Consider the following 15,295-nt stretch of genomic DNA (forward strand, 5'->3'; position numbering starts at 1 on the left):
TGTTTTGCTTTGTATTTTTAAAGCCCTGTCGCCAGTTTAAAAATAAATATCACTTGACATATAGGTAAGAGACTTGACTTCTCGCATACAAATTCTCCAAACCTGCGTGACATCATGTAACCAAGTCTCTGTGTGACGTGTTCACAAATCCGCGAGGGGGGTTGACGTCACGCGCCACCACGAATATTCCGAAACGTTCGCGTGACGTCGTAGAAAGGTAACCACGCCCCCTCTCGTGACGTCATCACGGTCCCAGGCTACCCGGTGCTCCGGGCCCCGCTGAGGGAAGAGCAGAAGTGCGGCAAATCCCCTCGCATCCGCGCGCTTCTCCGCCTCGTCCGCCCCCGAAACCCCGGCCGCGGCTCTCGCGAAGCGCTCCGCCGTGCAGCGCGAGCGTTCTTTTCGCGCGGCGTGCCCCATCTCGCTCGCGGAGCGCGGAGACGGAGCGCCGGGTCGGGCGCCGCGGACTGCAGAGGCGCCACCATGGCGGACGCAGATTACGACAACGGTGGTGAAGAGTCTCTGTACGGGCACGAGGAGGGTGAGAGTCAGCCCGTGATGGACGACTCGACGGATGGCGCGACCGATGGAGTGGACGACTCGACCGTAGAAGACCCCGTGAGTTTTTAAAGGGAAAAAAAAGTTGAAGGCGAGCGGAAGAAATGGACGAGGGGATTATTTTTTGGCGCGCATTCACCTCCTTTGCGCTACTAAAGTAGGCCCCTCGCCTAGGCGGAGGCCAGGCTTCTCTGTACACGCGTGTCGTGTAGGCCGACGCCTCGTGCGATTCTAAATTTACGATTTTAATCGCGTTTATTTACCCTGTGTACATAATTGCTTTGTTGTAATCTACTGTTAACTAGGCGGCGTGTCGCTGGGCGTAGCGCAAGGTGTGTGTGGTTTTAATGTTGAACAATGGAGCCGGGGCTCGTGCAGAGAATGAATGAACTTAAGGGGCGCCAAAGGCAGAAAATTCGTGAAAGATGAAAAATTAAGGGGCCGAAAAGCCAAGCCGTCATTTAACATAATGGAGACAGATGTGCATCAACAGGATTTTCGTCTGCGAGCGAATGATTGATTATGGAGGCCAGCGTGGGATATAAGGAATGTGTTTTGTGTAATTAGTATGCGCATGTGCGCGTGTGTACGTGTTGTTGCGCCTACATATTTATGTACGCATGCATTTGTATGTGCACACTTTATGTATTTTAGCAATATTCTAGCAGCTGCCCACTTAACAGGTCTTGCTCCCATTGTTTTCCTGGCGATACAATGATCTTTGTCTTGTGCGTACATACACCTCGGCGTGTTCGTACAGTGAGTACACGTTTGTGCATTGTTTAGCGACGTAATGTGCGGCACTGGTCGTTGCCTGATTCACTTAAATCTGTTCATGTACGTGTGTCGGTACCATACGTGTGCATGAGCTTTGCCGCCTTTATTGAACCGTCGAGGCACGATTCAGATGCAATTCATGGACGTTTGTGAGAAAGAGCCTTCGCAGCTCGTCGGATTTTTCCAGGATAAATATTCTGAATCCGGTCATGTTCTCGTTTAGTGATGCGAGACCCCATTCAGATTATATTTGTCCAGTTTTCTCACTGCATTGACTCTTATTTAACCGAGTGATGCATATTGAGATTAATTGCATTAAGTAATTTTTTTGTAAGTAGTTTTAAGACATCACTGATAATCGTTAACGCTTTTCAATTGTCATTTCCTGTGGTAACCCACTCATTGCATCATGCCCACGGGGTTAACTGTTGTTATCCGCTGTGTATTTGGCTGCTGTGAAATAATGAAAAAATTCCAACTTGTTTTCATGCGTAAGAGGGCGGAAGGATGTTGGGCTTAGCTATCTCTTCAGTTCTTATTCACGCGGATTCAATTGGTATGCCCTCTACGACTGGGGAAACCGTTGAGATTCATGACTTTACAATATTGGTTGTTCAGGTGGTGGGAGTCCTTTAAGATTCATCACTTCTCTTGCAAGGGGGCCCTTTTTGATAGGTTGAGGTTACTAAGAGTAATTGGCAGGCGCTGAGAGCTGTATACTATTCACTTGAATTGGGCCTTCCCCAGTAGTGTAGATGGCTAACTTTTGGCACCATGATTCAAGAAGCCCTGTGGCTGGTTGTACAGGATTTTCTAAGAGAGTAATGGTTGTGGTTTAGCTGATGGCGCATTGGTTACCTGGTGACATGTGTTCAATCCTTACCACGGTTAACCTTCAGTTATGGTCAATCAACCCTATTACCGACACAACCATTAGACATTCATTGACCAGTGAATTAGTACAGGTTTGTGAATTGTAATATAATTCAGTGATAACATCTTACATTTCTATACTACCAGCCATTGGTCTCAACATGCATTATTACGAAATTGTTGTGTGTTAGAGCATAGTGAATGGAAAATTTAAAAACATATAACATGTTAAGATGGTATAAATAATCAAACTTGTCTGCCCCCTTTCCGCAGAACACGTCATTACATTCAAGTCAAAGTGTCTCCAAGCTCAAACATCTCTTTATGAATCTCTTTGTCGGTCCCAGTGGTGAAAATTGCACATTTCTGTGACGGCACAAGTTGATTCGTAGAACCTCTCTTGCATTCCCACTAAGTGGTACTCTTGTCGATCAGCTTCAGTGATTGGGTGAATCGACCCCTAGGTTTGAACATGCAACCTTCTGCCTGTGAGCCAGCCCCTTTGCTACAATGCGACATGGTTGGCTACAGTGATAGCAGTAGCCCAATTGAATGACATTTGTTGCATTACAATTTTCAGTTAACATTTTTGGTTTACAATAGGCGACTCCTCATGAGATGATGATGATCTTATGGAATCTCGTTCGACTGATGACACTTGATGTGAAGTAAGATTTCTGATCATGAGGCAATTGTCAATATAAATTAAAACACGCTCACTGTTTCTGTGCAGGAGCTTGCAGTGCTGTCTCATACGCTATATACATCTAAATAATATAAATCATGAACCACTTAATGTGAAATCAAGAGGGCATCCTATATGGATGGACTGGTTCCCACCATGGAAACTTTGGAATTCTACAATCGAGACTGCGATGGAGATGAGCATTGCCCAACACTCGTTGAGCATGGAGACACTTTCACTGGTGTTTAGCAAAAAGAAAGTGACAACTCTTATACTTTTGGTGTCTGCACCATATGGTTGTTGGATTGCCATTAAACTAGTCTTGAAAGAGTCGATTCTGACTACAGTAATGAGTCAGACTTCTACTAAGCACACCTTGTTGAACAATGTTATGGCCAAGACATTTTAAGTCCACACACAAACGTTTTCAAAGTACATGCATGTTTCATAACACTGCATACATTGCTGGCGTGGAGAAGGGATTGATTGAGCTGGCTGCTACTGATCATCATGCCTCAAGCCTTGGGTCAAAGGTGCCAGGAATGAGACCTTTCTGCTCTTGAAGGAATTTATTTCACCTGGCCAAATCAATGTTGGACTTGCAAGTTTTTCAATAACTCTTAAACTTCCCAATTGTCTCGTATTAATAAGTAAATTCACAAATAGCTAGTTTGTATATTGAAATTTAGTTGCTGGAGGCAGGGTTTAACGACGTGGCAGTATTGCTGAAGGTTTGACGCATACTTTTAAACAAAAAATCGTGTATTTTCTTACGTCTCAGTCTCCGTTTAAAATAAGATAATTTTCTCCAACTGCTCGCATTCCGGAGCTAATTACACATTGATGGAAACTAAGTTTGTACTGATGCTTGGCAGGAAAGGCAGCTGAAACGCAACTGTTTTCTTCCAGTTTTGTTATCTGCAAATATTGGCAGAAAATTAAGCAATTTATATAATGGCTCTTGACTTAAATTTTACACACTGCTCGTAGAGCCCATTTTTTAAAAACAGCTAGAATTTCCTCGTGATTTATTTATAGGATGTTTGCTAAGGTAGGTGAATTTTATTACAATGTCACGATATGTCAGATTTTGTTGCAATTGAAACAGGTCAATCTGAAGGTGAACATTTACCATATGTTCTGAAGGTTCTAAAGTGGGAAATGGCAAAAGGACTGAAAATTAAGACGAACAATCTAATTGAATAACAGATAAATGTCATGTTGCTTGAATGGAGCATTTCAAATGCCCAATGGTCTCAAAACTATTAAATATGTTTTTCTATTTTCCTTTTTTTACGTTGCTCCTGGCAGAACTTGACGTCTGTATTGTCTTTAAAGTGACGGGGCAAACACATCCTGAGATGCGGCACAGTGCATAATGTGCTTGTAAAAGCAATTTTTTTGGCCCTGCTTATACAATAGTCGATTGTGCCTTGCATCCTAGGCTCATTGCTCTTCGAGCTGATGGCTAAAGGACTCCCCGATGATTGGCCATAGTCTGTATTTATTGTTGAACTGTTGTGACAGATTTTCATATGCGTCAAGAAATTGTCGGAAGCATAAAAAAAATATATACATTGACCATTGTCTCCTTTGGTCCGGAAGGCGATGGCGATATGGGTGCACGTGCATAACCAGTGGGAGTGTTTGTGCCTGCGCCTTGTGTTTGCGTGTGTGTGGGTGTGCTTTTTGTGTTGCTGTGTGTGTGTGTGTGTATGCGTGCGTCCGGGTGTGTGCATGTAGGAGCTGGAAGCGATTAAAGCACGAGTCCGCGAGATGGAGGAGGAGGCTGAGAAGCTGAAGGCTATGCAGAATGAAGTGGAGAAACAGATGAACCTCAGCCCCCCTGCAGGTACCGGTTTAATTCACATGAAGTATTAACGTCAGCCCCAGTCACACTCCGAAACTATCAACTGCAATTGTCAATACAAATTTGAAAGGTCTTGGACAAATTCGAATTTGTAGCATTTAGCTTAATCTAATGGTCGCTCCTGCTGTAGTTAACTAGTCCAGTAGTGGTTGTTGGATAGACTGACATCTTCAATAAGAATGTGGTATTTAGACCACTGTCTCTCATCTTGTCACGCCAGTAGAGATGAACTCTGCCACGTGCTCGCTTGAGCAGAGAGACTCTTTTGAGTGCAAAGTAAAGTTATTTTTAAAATTGTAGTTTTGAATACTTCTCGCTCGAACATGCATGCTTCCTCGTGACGTGATGATCAACTTTTGGAATCTCGTTCGACTGAAACAGTTGATGATAATTAATATTTCTGATCACGAGGAACAATGCCAGAGATGGGAAAATGCATTTTTAGCTTGTCATAAAAAAATACTTTGTAAAGACATAAAACGTAGTTCTGCTTATATTTTTTTACTGTAAGAATGTGGGTCTATGCAAAACTGACTTTGCCCAAAGGTGCTCATGAATGTGACCGAGTGGCTTCGTAGTCTGCTTGTGCTGCTTCTCACTCTCAGCCTCTCTCCACAGCGGGACCCATGATCATGTCGTTTGAAGAGAAGATGGAGGCAGATGCACGGTCCATCTATGTGGGAAACGTACGTGGGTCTCTATGACTTTCCTTTTAACAGATTCTTTTCCGGGGAGACAGCCTGGAGGTTCTGAGTAGACGTGCAGCTGTCAATAACATCAATAATGCAGGTGCTAGGAGGCCACGTCAGCTCTGAGCCAGCACCATTTGCGATTTTTTTTTCCCTCATTGCAGTTGCTCTGCAAGGCCCAAAATACCAAGCAGATTTGGGTAGGGATATCAAGCATGGTAAAATTAGATTTTAAAGTTTAGCGACAGCACTTTAACTCTTAATCTGATGGTTGTGAGCTCAAATTCTCGGCTGGATCGACATAGCCCATCGTCTCTATGAGGTCAAGAGAATACCGCTTTGTGGGACGTCGCCAGTGGTTCACATTGAGAAGCTTGCAAATTGGTTCTCTGATTGATACTTCCCTTTCCATTGTAGGTTGTTGAGGGCTGGCAACTAACATGAGCAAATTGTTCATTGCTTGTTGGAGCAAGGAAGACTCTTTTACTCCCTTCTGAATGGGCCCTTACTTGGATTTATATATATTTATAGATACTCTTTGGTTCTGTCGGTAAAGTCACGTAGGTATAAAAATAATATATAACTAAGTTAAATCACGACGTTTCGGAAGCAACACAAGCTTCCGTTATCAGGTGGGACAACCACAGCAAGAAACAAAAATTACTGTAGTGGGCAAAGAGAGCTGCGTGTGACGAGATATTATATAAGGTTATAGAAGGTTAATATAATTATTACAATTTTCAGTCTGTATTTTCCTCTAAAATACATGTTGCCTCGTGAAATGATGATCAACTTATGGAATCTCGTTCGACTGATGACAGTTGATGTGAAGTATTAATTCTGATCACGAGGCAACAGTGAATATAAAATAAATGCGCTCACCGTTTGTGTGGCAGCTTGAGGCGCATTCTAATTTAGACGCTCAACAGAGGGCATCCTGTTGAGACTGGTACGTACCATGGAAATGTGGAATTTCTACCAATGAAGATGAGCATCGCCCTAATGCTTGTTTGACCATGTGGACACTTGGGCTTATTTTTTGGCAGCTTTAATCAACAGCCATTGCCCACATTTGTTTTTTCCATAATGGAGGGTTTTTGAAACGGTATATTGTGACTGCACGGAAATAGGCCCTGCCATTTATGTTATTCAGGGATGACAACTCAAACGAGCAAGGAGACACTTTTACTTTTAAATTGCCTCTTACCAGGATTTAAATAGATCTATATATTTATTAAAGTGTCAGGTGAGTATTAAACACTGATACTTATTTAAAGCCATGGTATAAGTGCTGCAGAATAAAAAATAAGATGCATGTTTTAGTGGTTAATTCTCATCAAATAGTTTACTTAACACAAAAAATGTGGCTTAAATCAAATGTATTATTACTCTTCCAGCCAATATAGCCATCTTTGGCTCAGTTTTTTGGTACTCAAAATGCATTCATGGCAGAAAATGTAATGTATTAACTCGGAACCATTCATATGTTCATCAGTAGTTATGGCATCACAGTTTAAAATGCAATATCCATATGCGAGTTGGTAATTTTTTTTCTGACAATTCCCTTTGCCCAAACTTGTAGACTTTTATATGCACGGTTAACGTGCAGATTTTTATAATACGTGCATCTTCATCACTTGCTAATGCATTCCTTAAATATATGAATGCAGGGGTCTACAACCTGCACGTCCGGAGCCGCATGCGGCTCTTTGGCTGTCCTTTGACAGGCAGTCGTTCTTTGCCAAAACTGAATTTACTTTATTAAATCCTTTACACTGTAACATGTAGTACAGGCCGGTCCCCGCTTTTACGACACAATGGGTCGTGGCTCCTTCTTTGAAAGGTTGCCGACCCCTGTATCAGTGGATCACCTGTCGTTGCTTGTGTGGTGAGGTTGACAATGTATGCCGCCCTACACCGTCCGGACCTCGCAGGTGGATTACCATGCCACAGCAGAGGAGTTGGAGGCGCACTTCCACGGCTGTGGCTCCGTGAACCGCGTCACCATCCTGTGCGACAAGTTCACCGGACACCCCAAAGGGTACGCCGAGCCTCGCAGCACAACCACCAACCACCACGAGACATTTCTACTACCACATGAGACTTGTTTGAACGCGGAGCACTGTTTATATTTCATTATCACCGTCAAAACCTGTACACTAGTTGATGTTATCGCTTTCGGTCTTTGGTGGACATTCTGTCAGGCACATTTCCTCCTTTCAATGCCAACCTGTCATTCTTGTAACGTCCTCCCCAAGCCTGCTTACTTTTTTACTTTTTGGATTAATAAAACATGAATGCCCTTTATCCTAGTTTTTAGCAGAATCCTAAACTGGGTTAATTGGACGATCTGATTCATATACATGTGGGAGGAACCTGGAGTGCCCACGCATAGTGGGCACTCAAAGGGTCTGCACAGATAGATTCAAGGATTAATTTGCTACACTGCCATTTCCTGGCTAACCCTTGCCTCAAATACTGCAAGAATACAGACATGCACATCGACACCTAGATAAATGCGATCTCATCTTAAGATGTACAAATGGGGGGAGACGTTCAAGTGGCCTCGCCCCCTACTGTGAGACATTGCATTTACGGGACCTTATTATGATGTGACTTTACCATTTCACCTTAATGAATGCTTTTACCAGCCCATGGTACAACCTTCAGAACTTAAAAACACGGTGAATGAAATGTCTTGGTCAGTGAAGTAATTACGTGTGCTCCCTGCAGGTTTGCGTACATTGAGTTCTCGGAGAAAGAGTCAATTCGTACAGCCATGGCGCTCGATGATTCTCTCTTCCGTGGCAGACAGATAAAGGTGAGGGCGTTTTAAACTTGCACGCTGTCTATGATTATACCAAGCCACTTTGCCCTTTGTGGTCAGCTTTGGAGACCACAATGCCTCATGGGACCTGTTAATTTCTCACATACACTTACAGCCCTTGTGGTAATCCTTCATTGGATGAGGGCCTCCCCACACCATACAGAGCCAATGGGGGTTATTTGATCATAATTTCACCATGCCGATTGGTGCAGGTTGGTGAAGGTGGGGAATAGAGGGAGAGAAAGTACAGCACAGCAATGTATTTTTACTCTTCTAACTGTTGCTGCATTGCATGACCATAACATCATGTCCATTTTTGAGTGATATCAGTTAAGCATGTAATGCTTAATTTTCTAAAATTATGCATGTATTGAATGGTAAGACTTAAATGTAAGCAAGATATATACCATTCCTGCCATACGGATATATGAATCGGTGAGTCGGAATAAATTGGATGAAAAGGAATTTATTCTTTCATTTTATTGTGACCCTGAAACATAATAGCGGTTTAAGTCCGCACCTGTGGCATTGCCGTAATAACCACTTGGGTTTCCTTTTACTTCTTTGCACCCACCACAGGTCCTGCCCAAGCGCACCAACCGACCTGGCATCAGCAGCACAGATCGGGGCTTCCCGCGGTTCCGAGGCGGTCGGGGAGGACGTGCCGGGTTCGCGCCGCGGGGTGGCGGCAGCCGCTTCTACGGTGGCGGCGGTGGCGGGTATATTTCCCGCCCGCGAGGACGAGCTTTCAGGTAGGGGACCCGCTGCACCGGTGAAACGCACGCACACACCATCCCTCTGTCCCCCCAAAGGTCTCAGCCAGTATGGGCTGTTGTCGCTGTGCTGGGTAGGCCAAAAGTTTATCGTGCAAGCCATAATCGGAGTTTGTTTACGGAACTTTCACTTTTGTGGTGGATGCTCCTGTAATCGCTCGGTATGTAAAGGTTGGTGAATTTCATTAGACTTTATGCTCACAATTTGTGCGATGAATTGTGTGCATATGAATGGATTATTTTAGACTCGTGGGCATTGATAAAAAAAAATCCATTATGGTCTCGTCAAACCCAGACAGTTCAATCGAAATCGATAAAATGGAAAAAATAAGATTAAAATAATAATCCATTCTCGAATCAATTGGTGTTCTCAAATCATGGCAGTTAAACAAATCTTGATGGGAGAGAAATCGTTTCATCCCTTTTACATGTACAGCTTGTTTTTGTCAGTCCACTGCTGGATGAAGGCCTCCCCCCACGCCTTGCTGGCTGTGATGGATATTTAAACCATACTTCACCACATGTCTTGTAAATTAAATAATGTCATTTGATCGCAGCCAATTTATCATATATTTGTTTGCAGAGAGGGAATAAAACGCCTCACCACGGCCTTTGTTAACACTGCCTTGTGGCTTTTTTTGTGTGGATAAGTGGCTATCGAAGTGACTTCAGAAGTAGTTCTGTGCCGTTGTCTGTTGGGGGCCATTGTCTGACGCAAGGTGACACGACACTGCTCACTGTGAGAGTTTCAGGTGGAAATGTCTTCGTCCCAGAACGATTCTAACAGCACAGTGGGAATTCAATTTGGAATAAAAATGTAATTCTAAAGTAACAATCATTGCCCTGAATTAAAGAAAATTATAGTGTAGGGCAATGGCTCTTCAAACAAGGGGGAATATTCCATTGGTAGTTTAAAGCAGTGGTTAGTGGCTGACGAACTGCACCATAAACCTGTTTCTCAACCACAGTTAACACCCAATTGCAAGTGAAAACTTAATTTAGCCTGAGTTCAGTTCCAGGTCATGGCTAATATCAGTGGCATATGATATCTGAAGTGATCCTGCCTCCCACCCCCAGCTATTTTTTTATGCTTGAGATGCAATTCCACGTGGAGACTTCTGGCATTCCGCACCTGAAGGCTGGGTCGCTAGAGTCGTTTGCGGAGATCATGGCAACCCATTATGTGCAATTCTTGTGGGATTTTGACCACCGTGTGTTTTATAAACACTTGTTAGAAATGTTACGCTTTTGCATCTGCCTGACACCATAATTGTTCTCAGTCATAAGTGCTGAGTGACGTTTACGGAAAGGAGCCACTGGCAAAACATACTGGACATTTTTAATTCCACTTCCATTTATGAAATTGAAGCCCAGGCACTTGACCACACCTGTAAAACTGTGAAGGTTGGAGCATCTTTACATTGCTGCACTGTTAGGCGATTTTGCCGAGTTTTCTGTATTGCAATTGTGTGTGTTATTTGAACACTTAGCAAGTCACTAATATCTCCACAATCTCATGGTCTTTCTTTTTTTGGGATAGTTTACTTAGTTTGACTTGGAGATCTGTTAATTTGTGAGGCTTTTAGGAAAACTTCTCTTGTTACCTTTAGGCTGTCACGTTCTATCTAAATTCACCTACTCGTGGCAATTTGGGGGAGAGATATTGTGATAAACTGTAGCTTTATGCTTTTAATTAAATAAATAACCACTTTGGTCCTTTATGGACCACACATAATTGTTTAATGCTGGCCATTAAAAGTGTAATACTATCTTGAATGGTATATAATTGTTCTTTTTAAGATAGTGTTAGTTTCGAATGTAGAAGTTAACTTTTATCCTTAATGATACATTATACATAGGCTGTTAGGCATATACCTTTTTTGAGCAGATAGGTTTTTGAAGTTTTTCTATTTCCAGGGCACGAATTTGGGGTTTTGGAGAGTAATTGTGCATGAGGAGTGGCAGTGTTGTGCAAGGTTGACTGCATTAATATCCCAGAAACGTGGGTTTGACATCTGGCAATTAAACTCTAGGGATTGTTCGCTGGCCTTTCCCGAGGTCTCAACTCTGCCTGAATTTAGTGCTTGTTGAGTGGTCATCGGCAGTTTATAAAGGGAGCTTGGGTGTGGTGCTGTCCACTATTCTTCTGTGTTGACCTAAATATATGCGTGCTAACAGTATCATCTGCTATAACATGTTTAGCTAAAAGGGGACATTATCATTGGCCAGACCGTCACTTCTCAAGCAAAGTGTTTCAATAGGGTATTGCCTGTCCCCATGAGTGTCTCTAGACAGTGGGTGGATATGCCGCATTCCTGTGTATGGTACCATTTGATGCCACCACTGTTGGCTTGCTGTTTTCCATATGAAGGGATGCAATCATCACCAATTATTTATACATGTGCAACGTTGCTTAATAGTTTGTGTGTGTTGTTGATTTCAAAATTTTGATTTTGTCATCGACAAAGTCTCTGTTTACAGAGGATACAATGATTTATACTTTTCAACTGCTCATCCGCACTCACGTTGTAAGTTGGACAATTTAGGTGGCGTGAAAGGATTAGGGTTGTTAATTGTTTCCAAAAGGCATTGCTTCCATTAAATCCGGTAAAATTTTAGTAACAGATTGCCTTGCAAAAGTTTAATCAATGCCGTATAATGAAAGGTGCTTGGTCACATGACAAAGCATTACAAAAAAATAGCCCTTTTGTCAATCCACTGCTGGATGAAAGCCTTACATGTTTGACTAAACTTCATAATAATATGCATTATTGCCTATGTATATTTGTATTGTTTTGCATGTAATTAACGTGCTAAAACCAAAATTAACAACCCTAGGGAGCGTGAATGAATATTGCGCTCGCGAGTGTCCTTTGTGACGTTGGCGTGGTGGATGTTAGTGCCATTGATGTTGCTTGAGAGTGTTGTTACTATTTTTTGGGTCTTGTTTTTTATTGCGTTCACTCCCTCTCTGTGATTTTGTCATGACCTGTCTCTTGTAACTCTCTCTTTTTTTAGGGGCCGGGGTAGAGCGAGCACATGGTTTTCACCTTACTAAGATGGATTTAAAAACAAAAAAAACAAAAAAGCCAAACACAAAAAAAACAAAAAAGAAAAAAAAGGAAAAAAAGAGAAGAGAAAAGGAAGAAAAGAAAAAAATACAAAGTGAATTTTTCGTGGGGCAATGTTGGGGTTTTTGTTACTAATTATTTAAAAAAAAACAAAAAATTGTAAAGTTAACAAGAACAACAATGTTAAGATAATGACATGTACACCATTTCGTGGATTTTTTTCTAGTTTGTTGAAAGCGTTGTGCTGCACGCAGGCTGGTTGTGAGATGATTTGCCGTCTCTTACCTTGTCTTGAGTCTTCTCTCTTTGCAGGTGTCCTGATGGAGAACACCAGAACTTTGCTGTTCTTGCTCTTCAGTGAAAGGGCCCTGTGTTAGCTAAAGCCCCGAGCTAGTTTCGATCACACTCGCGCTAAATTCCCCTTTTGAAGATCGGTGGAAGACTCTTTATTTGATGGCACCAATTAATCGATTGATACGGGGGGGGGGGGGGGGGAATCATAAATAAAATTCCGGCAGCCGTTTGGTTTTTTGCGATTATTATTTTATCATTGTTATGTTATTTTTCCAAAATTGGGTGACGAAGAGATCTTGCCGCGTTTCAGTCGGCAAGCATTTTTTGGGCAGTTATGCTGACGTGTTTTCTACGCTGTGACCACCTTTTTGAGTATTGAAACTTGCGTATTTAAAAGCTCATGCAGCTACAGTTATGAAATCGATTAATTGTTGCGGAAACTGCTAGAGGTGAAAATTAATGTATCGGAAGCAACCTCCACCCCGCCCCCAGTTTACATTCATTTCAGTCGCGAACCATTTAATTATAGATCACCCTTCATTGTATTTATTTTCTGGCATAAGCGCGCAAGACAGACTCAAGCATAGTTTTTTTTGTTTTTGTATTATAATTTTTTATTCTTTTTTTATCATCGGGCCACAGGCAAGGCTAGGCCACGAGATACGAAAAAGAAAGTGGAATTCGTTGAGCTAGCGTGTGGATTCTGATGTAATGTAAACTTGTAGTGACAGTTTCATGGTTAGAGATAGGAACCCACTTTTATTGTAACTTCTGAGAAAAAAACACTTCAATAAAGAGTTTAAATGTGACGTTACTTGAATTGTTGTGAGTTTTTTTAGTGTGTATGTTTGTGAAAAGTTCATTAAAACACTAGGGGTTAAAAACGATTGACCTCATGCGGATGATTCAATAATGTGATTGGGTTAAACACTTTTTGTATCGTTTAAATATCTGGTATTCTAATTTTTACAATTTGTTGTCTTGATTATCCTAAGTCAACATTATTTGCATATTGTATTAATAAAAAAACATGCTACTCTCATAAGGCCGCACTCATTTTTATAAGGTCGCGCTCATTACACATTGCCACAAATGAACCACAATACCTTGCTGATCTCGTCAGAGCAAAAACCGTGATGAATTTCTGGTAATTTTCGCAGCGGCTTTCGGCTCACTATTAAACAATGACGGTTGCTGCGTCTCGCACTTTCAGATGCGCTTCTGCGGCCGTCTGGGACGCTCTTCCGATTTTAGGCACTGGGGATATGCACTTTTAAATATAGATTTGAAGCTTTTTTAGAACTCCTTCCTGTACATCTGATTAACACGGTTGGCTACACCCTGTTCGAAAGAAGTTCAACAATGTGTGATGCTGTTGAGGTTTCATGATTAGCACACTGGACTTGCAATCCAGACGTCGGTTCGATCTCCTGGCGTGGCAGTTGAAACAATGGGCGAGTTTTCTAAACCTCGCCTTGCCATTTGCCGCGTCCACCCATCAGTATAATTGAGTGTTGTACGCAATGGATCTGCAGGTCGTGTGCTTGGGGTAAAGTGCAGGTACTCTGGTCCGGCCAGCATGGAATACGTTGAGCTACCTCGAAAGGTCATCTAGGTTTGAGAGCTTCCCCTGCCAGCAGTGACGTGGGCAAGCAATTTCAGAGCTGCGCCTTTACCTTCTATGAAAACAATTTTGCTTAAAGGTTTTATTTACAAAGAAAGGGGCACAAAAGTGAAATCGCGTAGCATTAACCGCACGTCAAACAACCCACCACGGTGCACCACACGAGACGGCTGCCTGTCGAGAAGCGCACACAGTACACACTACACAGTACGCACTACACAGTACGCACTACACACTACGCACTACACAGTACGCACTACACAGTACGCACTACACACTACGCACAGGCGCACAGTATACACACAGTATACACGCACTACACACAAGCGCACATCTGATTAGCACGGTTGGCTACGTACTGTGCGAAAGAAGTTCACTGAATGCTTTTCCACAACTGGCCGCATGCGAGTGAAGTCACACCGCAATTTAGCTAATTTTGGATGGATATCGGCAAGCCACGTGACATCGCAAAAACAAACCGCGTAAAGCGAGTCAAACCTGTATTTGATGACATACTGATGAATTACTCTGATTCTTTCGGCAAAGTCACGTAGAAAAAATTACAATTAAATAATCGGATACGACGTTTCGATTGCAACACAAGCAGTCGTCATCAGGTATAACTACATTTGAATACGGATTAATATTTGGCCAAAAAGTCCTGGAAATTAAACTTGGTACGTGCAAAGGAGATCCCATGATGTAGATGATCACCCAGATTGTATGGTTTACCAAAAATCCATAAGGCACACCATTTCGTCCTATCGTCTCCACCATTTACTCACCCACCTACAAACTGGCCCGATTTCTGAGACCTTACATCCATTCACTGGTAAGACCACCTCAGCTGTACTTAGCTCACTTGGTATCGTAAATTAAGGACATCTCACTATCTCCAGGTGATTTGCTCGTTAGTTTCGATGTATCTTTGTTTACCAAAGTTCCTGTGCCGGACACCATTGCAATGATTGGAGATTTGGTCCAACAAGGACTGAATGCTGATGTACCGGCCCTAGTGAAACACTGCCTCACCAACACTTCACCTGGAATGGAACATTCTACAAACAAGTTGAAGGTACCGCGATGGGTTCTCCCTTATCTCTAGTTGTAGCCAATGTTTTCATGGAAAAGTTTGAGACAGATGTCATCCAGGCATCCACTCTACGTCCGTCCTTGTGGAAGAGATGCGTAGATGACACGTTTGTCATCTGGCCACATGGCCTGCCAGCTCTGAACCAATTCTTCAACCACATC

At 42.6% G+C, this 15,295-nt stretch overlaps 1 protein-coding gene across 2 annotated transcripts; it reads left to right on the plus strand.

Annotated features, from left to right (window-relative positions):
• Nucleotides 1-218: 218 nt before the first annotated feature.
• PABPN1 (poly(A) binding protein nuclear 1) lies at nt 219-13,226 on the plus strand. Of its 2 annotated transcripts, none has more exons than XM_061572146.1 (7): nt 219-618; nt 4,637-4,745; nt 5,382-5,449; nt 7,387-7,493; nt 8,186-8,273; nt 8,859-9,031; nt 12,071-13,226. In XM_061572146.1, the coding sequence occupies exons 1-7, from the start codon at nt 484-486 to the stop codon at nt 12,108-12,110; spliced, it is 720 nt and encodes a 239-aa protein (XP_061428130.1). In that variant the 5' UTR covers nt 219-483; the 3' UTR covers nt 12,111-13,226. The 2 variants fall into 2 exon arrangements, with proteins under 2 accessions (XP_061428130.1, XP_061428129.1); XM_061572145.1 differs by having other exon boundaries at nt 220-618; nt 12,436-13,226.
• The last annotated feature ends 2,069 nt before the right edge of the window (nt 13,227-15,295 follow it).

The sequence above is a fragment of the Lethenteron reissneri genome, chromosome 49 (genome assembly GCF_015708825.2).
Source record: "Lethenteron reissneri isolate LAM-NWPU_2019-01 chromosome 49, ASM1570882v1, whole genome shotgun sequence".
Lineage (NCBI taxonomy): Eukaryota > Metazoa > Chordata > Hyperoartia > Petromyzontiformes > Petromyzontidae > Lethenteron > Lethenteron reissneri.

Excerpts from the sequence above, each read along its gene's own strand:
- PABPN1 (XM_061572145.1), top strand. The coding sequence starts at position 484 with ATGGCGGACGCAGATTACGACAACGGTGGTGAAGAGTCTCTGTACGGG. Across the intron at positions 619-4,636 it reads ACTCGACCGTAGAAGACCCC|GAGCTGGAAGCGATTAAAGC; the intron begins GTGAGTTTTTAA and ends GTGTGCATGTAG. Across the intron at positions 4,746-5,381 it reads GAACCTCAGCCCCCCTGCAG|CGGGACCCATGATCATGTCG; the intron begins GTACCGGTTTAA and ends CTCTCTCCACAG.